Source organism: Camponotus floridanus, unplaced genomic scaffold (assembly GCF_003227725.1).
Source record: "Camponotus floridanus strain SB8 unplaced genomic scaffold, Cflo_v7.5 scaffold37, whole genome shotgun sequence".
Lineage (NCBI taxonomy): Eukaryota > Metazoa > Arthropoda > Insecta > Hymenoptera > Formicidae > Camponotus > Camponotus floridanus.
In genome coordinates this window covers 1,033,272-1,038,736 of record NW_020229514.1, presented here as the reverse complement: position 1 = coordinate 1,038,736, position 5,465 = coordinate 1,033,272, and the positions used below count along the sequence as shown (strand labels likewise).

The 5,465-nt window shown below is 35.5% G+C and overlaps 1 protein-coding gene across 1 annotated transcript; it reads left to right on the top strand.

Annotated features, from left to right (window-relative positions):
- The first annotated feature begins 683 nt into the window (after positions 1 to 683).
- Positions 684 to 3,829, top strand: LOC105253249 (sorting nexin-2). Its single transcript, XM_011261140.3, has 7 exons — positions 684 to 1,043; positions 1,386 to 1,637; positions 1,728 to 1,974; positions 2,056 to 2,220; positions 2,326 to 2,447; positions 2,780 to 3,079; positions 3,160 to 3,829. The coding sequence occupies exons 1-7, from the start codon at positions 942 to 944 to the stop codon at positions 3,505 to 3,507; spliced, it is 1,536 nt and encodes a 511-aa protein (XP_011259442.1). The 5' UTR covers positions 684 to 941; the 3' UTR covers positions 3,508 to 3,829.
- The last annotated feature ends 1,636 nt before the right edge of the window (positions 3,830 to 5,465 follow it).

Here is a 5,465-nt window from a genome sequence, read left to right as displayed (position 1 = left end):
GCGTCACCAAAGTAACCCGCGGCAGTGATTCAACCATTGGAATGCGACCTCTTTAGGGGGAAATATTCGCGGGGAGAAAGTTAGCGAATAACACGCCCTCTTTCCTCTCTTTAAGGAACTTCGTACAGTCGACACGGTCGGCATGATTGATGCCTGCTTACCTTTCTTTTCCTCTGTCGATATCTGTTTGTCCTCGGATACACAATATCCCACCTTTTTTCGTCCTTGTTTTTTGTCGTCTTGAATTTTTCTTTTTCTCCCTATTTTTAATTCGGACGCAGAATTGTATTAGCTTCTCTTGCGTCATCTTTTTCTCATTTCTAGAATGCAATGTACAACTTCTTATATGTATTAGATGTGTAAATAGATTTTTCGTATATATTTTTTATTTTGTCGCAATTTTTAGGTTTTTTTTATTGCTCTTTATCTTTTCACTTTTTCGTTACTTCCTCTTTCTTTCTTTCGAGATATGTATTTATCTCATGGAAATGGAAAGATATCTCGGGCCTGTTCTATTTTGCTTAGTTTTTAAATTTTTAATCTACTTTCTTTCAATAAAAAATATATATCAAACCGATAATACATTTCTGTGCTGAAAGCAACAAACCTTTGATTATGTTGTACACTCCTTCTCAACGTGAAATAAAGTGAAATAAAATACAAATTCGAGCATCGAGGAAGGGAAAAAGATGATAGAAAAGAACGAATGAAATTCCTCTAGTAGAATGCGGGAAAACGCCGTTAAAACGAACGAACCTATTGCGTCTGACACGCGGAAAATGGAATTTTTACGAACGATGCGTCACACGGAAATCTCGTGTCGGGAGCCGATATCGCTCCGATAGCAATAATTGACGTCGTCGATATAAACATCGTCCGGAGGGGCCGATCCCTGGCGTACCAACGAGACAGAAAGTAATCCGCTTGACAGAACCGCTAAGATGGCCGATATGATGGAATCACCGCCGCTATTCGACACCAACGAGACCAAGTTGGACGATCTGGAGGACGACGACGAGGATATCTTCGCGTCCGCGGTCCAGGTATTCGTCGGAGAAACGATCAACGTTGGGAATCGAAATTAGGAAGAATCTATAACCTCGTGGAATTTATACTCGTGCGATGTTGCTCGCGAGAATGATCTGTATTATTTTTCTTTGACACGCGTGCATTTTTTTCACATCTATATAAATGGAGGAAAATATTGTGAACTCGTCAAAATATTATTTCAGCTCGACATTTCTCTGCACAATAGACAATTTTGCTATTGCATATGAGAATTGTGATAAGAAACGTGATAAGAAACAATTATGATAATTCATTATGATGCATAGGCAAGTTTGTAAACTCGCATACACACTTTGGTAACATTGGCATATTTGTAGGAACAGAGCCAATTGGAAGATTCTTCACCTTATAATGGAGTATCCAAGATTCAAGCGGAACTGCCGAAGCTGTCTTTGCGAGATGCACCGGAAGAGAATTCATTCTCTTCCATGTCCAGCCCAGCTCCAGGTCCCTTGAGTCCTCCACTAGGACCGATGAATACAGATATCGGTGATCTGCATGACGTTCCTATCAATGATAATGCAGATACATTGTCTACAAATATCATCCACTCCCAGTCTTTAGAAGAGGTATTACAGAGCAACAAATTAAATTGTATTAGTATAATTATGTATAAATAATTTAAATACTATTATTTTTTATGTCTGTGTACAATATAGGTTCCAGCAGATGCCTCGGAAGTTTTCTTAAAGATTACTGTCACTTCTCCTCAAAAGATTGGTGATGGAATGGGTGCCTATGTTGCATATAAAGTTGAAACAAGAACAAATATGCTCATCTTTAAGAAGAGGAACTTTAGTGTAATTAGACGTTTCAGCGATTTTCTAGGTCTCCATGACAAATTGACAGAGAAATATCTTAGGAATGGCAGAATAATTCCACCAGCTCCAGAAAAAAGTGTTATTGGTAAGAATATAATTTAATTTTATAATTTGATTGTACAACTATAAGAAAAATATAAAGAACTGCACACATATATATAAATAGGAACGACAAAAATTAAGATGTCTGGAGATAAAAGTCAAGAGCAAAATTCAAGTTCTACTGAATTTCTTGAACGACGTAGAGCAGCTCTTGAAAGATACTTGAATAGAACAGCTTTACATCCTGTTCTGAGTATCGATCCTGATTTCAGAGAATTTTTAGAAGCTGGTAAGGAATAATATTAATTAATAAATTAGTAAATGTCTTGTAAAATTAGGTTCCTTTTGTATAAAAAAATATTTTCAAATTTTAATATTTAATTTTCATTTATAGATATAGAATTGCCTAAGGCTACCAATACATCTGCATTGAGTGGTAAAGGAGTAATGCGACTTTTCAACAAAGTTGGAGAAACTGTTAATAAGATAACATACAAAATGGATGAAAGCGATATGGTGAGATTTCTTCAATATAAACATATTTCTTCTTGCATGTATTTCCTACAAAGTATCGTGAAATGACTTTTTGTTGCTTGCATTAGGAAAGTAAGGTATGTTCATTTGAAATCAATGCATTGACTCATTTACTAGTATTTCAATCTAATTTCTCACATACTCTAATCATATTTAGAGTTATAATTATATTGTCAAGTTATGTATATAATGTCAAATATATATAAAATTTAAAATAATCTGTCAGCATATTTGGCAACAATAATTATCCATTATATAAAGTATATGAAATTTTGAAAAGAAATTGAATAAAGAAAAATCCTATTTCTTTACAGTGGTTTGAAGAAAAAACATCGCAAATAGATTCCCTTGATATTCAATTACGTGCATTACATTCCGCGGTTGATTGCTTAACAAATCAAAGAAGAGAATTAGCAAATTGCACCGGTGCTACAGCAAAATCGATTGCCGTCCTTGGTCATGGTGAACCGGGAGCATCTCTCGGCAGAGCGCTGGCACAATTGGCTGAAACTTTAGAAAAAGTTGAAGTTATCAGGAAGACGCAAAGCAACAGCGATCTCTATCAATTTGGAGAAATGTTGAGGGATTACGTTGCACTCATTGGTGCAATAAAAGTTGGTGGTTTACGACTTACAACTGTATTTATGTTCTTGGTTGAAATTACATTCTTTATACTTTATATTCTTCTGTACAGGATGTCTTTCATGAGAGAGTGAAAGTTTTTCAAAATTGGCAGCATGCTCAATTAATGCTGAATAAGAAACGCGAACAAAAGGCGCGGCTCGAGCAATCTGGCCGGACGGACAAGACGAGTCAAGCGGCTACTGAAGTCATAGAATGGGAGTCAAAAGTGGACAGAGGTCAGGAGGAATTCGATAATATTTCGAAAATGATAAAAGAGGAAATTGAACGTTTTGAATTGATCAGAGTACAAGATTTCAAGAAGCAGTTAATTGAGTATCTAGAGTCGATGCTGCAACACCAAAACCAACTCATAAAATATTGGGAGAGCTTTCTGCCGGAGGCCCGAGCGGTGGCGTAAACATTCCTCGTTAAAGAAAAATAAATTAATATACATTTTTAAGACGATAATAAGGCCGATATCTGCCTAATGCATAACATTAAACGTTAAAATAATTTCTATGCTGTTTATGGGGATAAATTATTCGTTCAGTATCGATGAACGTAGCGATATTTTTACCAACAAGATTTTTAAACATTGTTGAGAGAACAGTTTATATCTAAGAAAAAAAAGAGAGAGTAGGAGCGCAGTGTACGAAGATAGAGTCTTGATTAATTTGGAAATATTCTAATTGTACGAACTTAATTATAGAAAAGTTTCAGATTTTTATTACATTTCAATTATACGTATATTGTCAATATAGTATATATATATTCATTCTTTACAATTACTTTACTTATATACATATTATACATAACTCTATACATAAGAAATTATACAATTTGTTAAAAAAATGTTACCAGATATAATAAAGATCAATTATATATATATATATATATATATATATATATGGTTATATATATATATATTCATATATATATGGTTATATACATATATATATATATATATATATATATATATATACATATATACATATATATATGGTTATATATAAATATGGATTTCCTCTTTTTCAAGTTATAAATATTTAAATTGAATGAAATTTAATTACTAAGATAATATTTCATGTTATGATAACTGTATTTTCTATTAAACTTATGTTTTACAGTCAGTATCATTCTTGCAGACGCAAAAATAATTGAACATTTTTATATATATTATAAAACTATATCGAAAAGAAAAATAAATGCATACGCGATAATAATGTTTAATTTGCATTTTTATGTGTATAAAATATATTTACGATGCAACAGGTGCGAATTTTCAAAACGTTGGAAAAAGAATAAAAGTGCCGCCAAAATGAATAGACTCATGTTCATTGGACAAGGACCTACGGTCGGGAAAATGCTTTGAAGTGTTTGATTGACCAATCAGGACAAAAATAATAAAAATTTCTTTAACCTGATTGGTTAATCAAACGCTTCATTTTCTTATGCATATACTTGGGGACCAATCAATTTCCTTATGCTTATGGTTATGCGCTTATGCAAAAGTGTGTGCTGCGGCCTTTAAGATGCAATTTCATTGACGCTAGAAACCAACGGCAAATTAAAATCACTAGACTTTCTCTAGATATGGCGTCAATAAAATAAAGTTCAAACAGTTTCAATTTTTTCAGTGTGTAAAGCGGCCTTTTCATTGACGCTACTTTTTAGCGTCAATGAAATTGCACCTTAACAGTTGGCAGCCCTACGAGATAGGCTGTGCAGCACTGCGCGTATATAAAATAAATTTGAAATCGCTTCTAGCCTAACCATCTTCACGCGATCGACTCTATTTGAATTGCACGGCATCGCATCGAATTATGATGCGGCGCCGATTTGTTCGAACGTAATTCGGGACATCGCGATGCTGTATAAGCGTCGAATGAGCACGAATTGTCACGCAAATATGATAAATCACATCTACTCACCGTTCACCGGCTGTTCCACAGGCCGCTCCACTCGCTCGCCTCGGGACGTCCCATTCCGATGCACACGATATCATCAACGCGAACGCGCGACACTTTATTCGGCACTCCCGATATTCGCTCGCATCCGATAATCATCATCAAGGGCGCAAATAACGCGACGCGACTTCGCTCCATCTTCGCGATCGCGCTATCACTGAACTGTGAAAAATAGCTGTCGCGCACTTTCACCGACATATTATGAAAGTCGCGCGATCATCCTTGGACACTTTCGACGCTCTTTCACTCGCGATATTCGTTTAAAAACGGTTAAAAGACGCGAAAAATGCGGACGTACGACGATCCGTGTAACTGCGTATGACTCCGATTCACGTATGACGCGTATGACGTAGCTATGACGCGTATGACGTAGCAGTCACGCGCCAACATGGCGGCCGAACCAGTACGC

Excerpts from the sequence above, each read along its gene's own strand:
- LOC105253249 (XM_011261140.3), top strand. The coding sequence starts at position 942 with ATGGCCGATATGATGGAATCACCGCCGCTATTCGACACCAACGAGACC. Across the intron at positions 1,638-1,727 it reads ACTCCCAGTCTTTAGAAGAG|GTTCCAGCAGATGCCTCGGA; the intron begins GTATTACAGAGC and ends TGTACAATATAG. Across the intron at positions 2,448-2,779 it reads AAATGGATGAAAGCGATATG|TGGTTTGAAGAAAAAACATC; the intron begins GTGAGATTTCTT and ends ATTTCTTTACAG.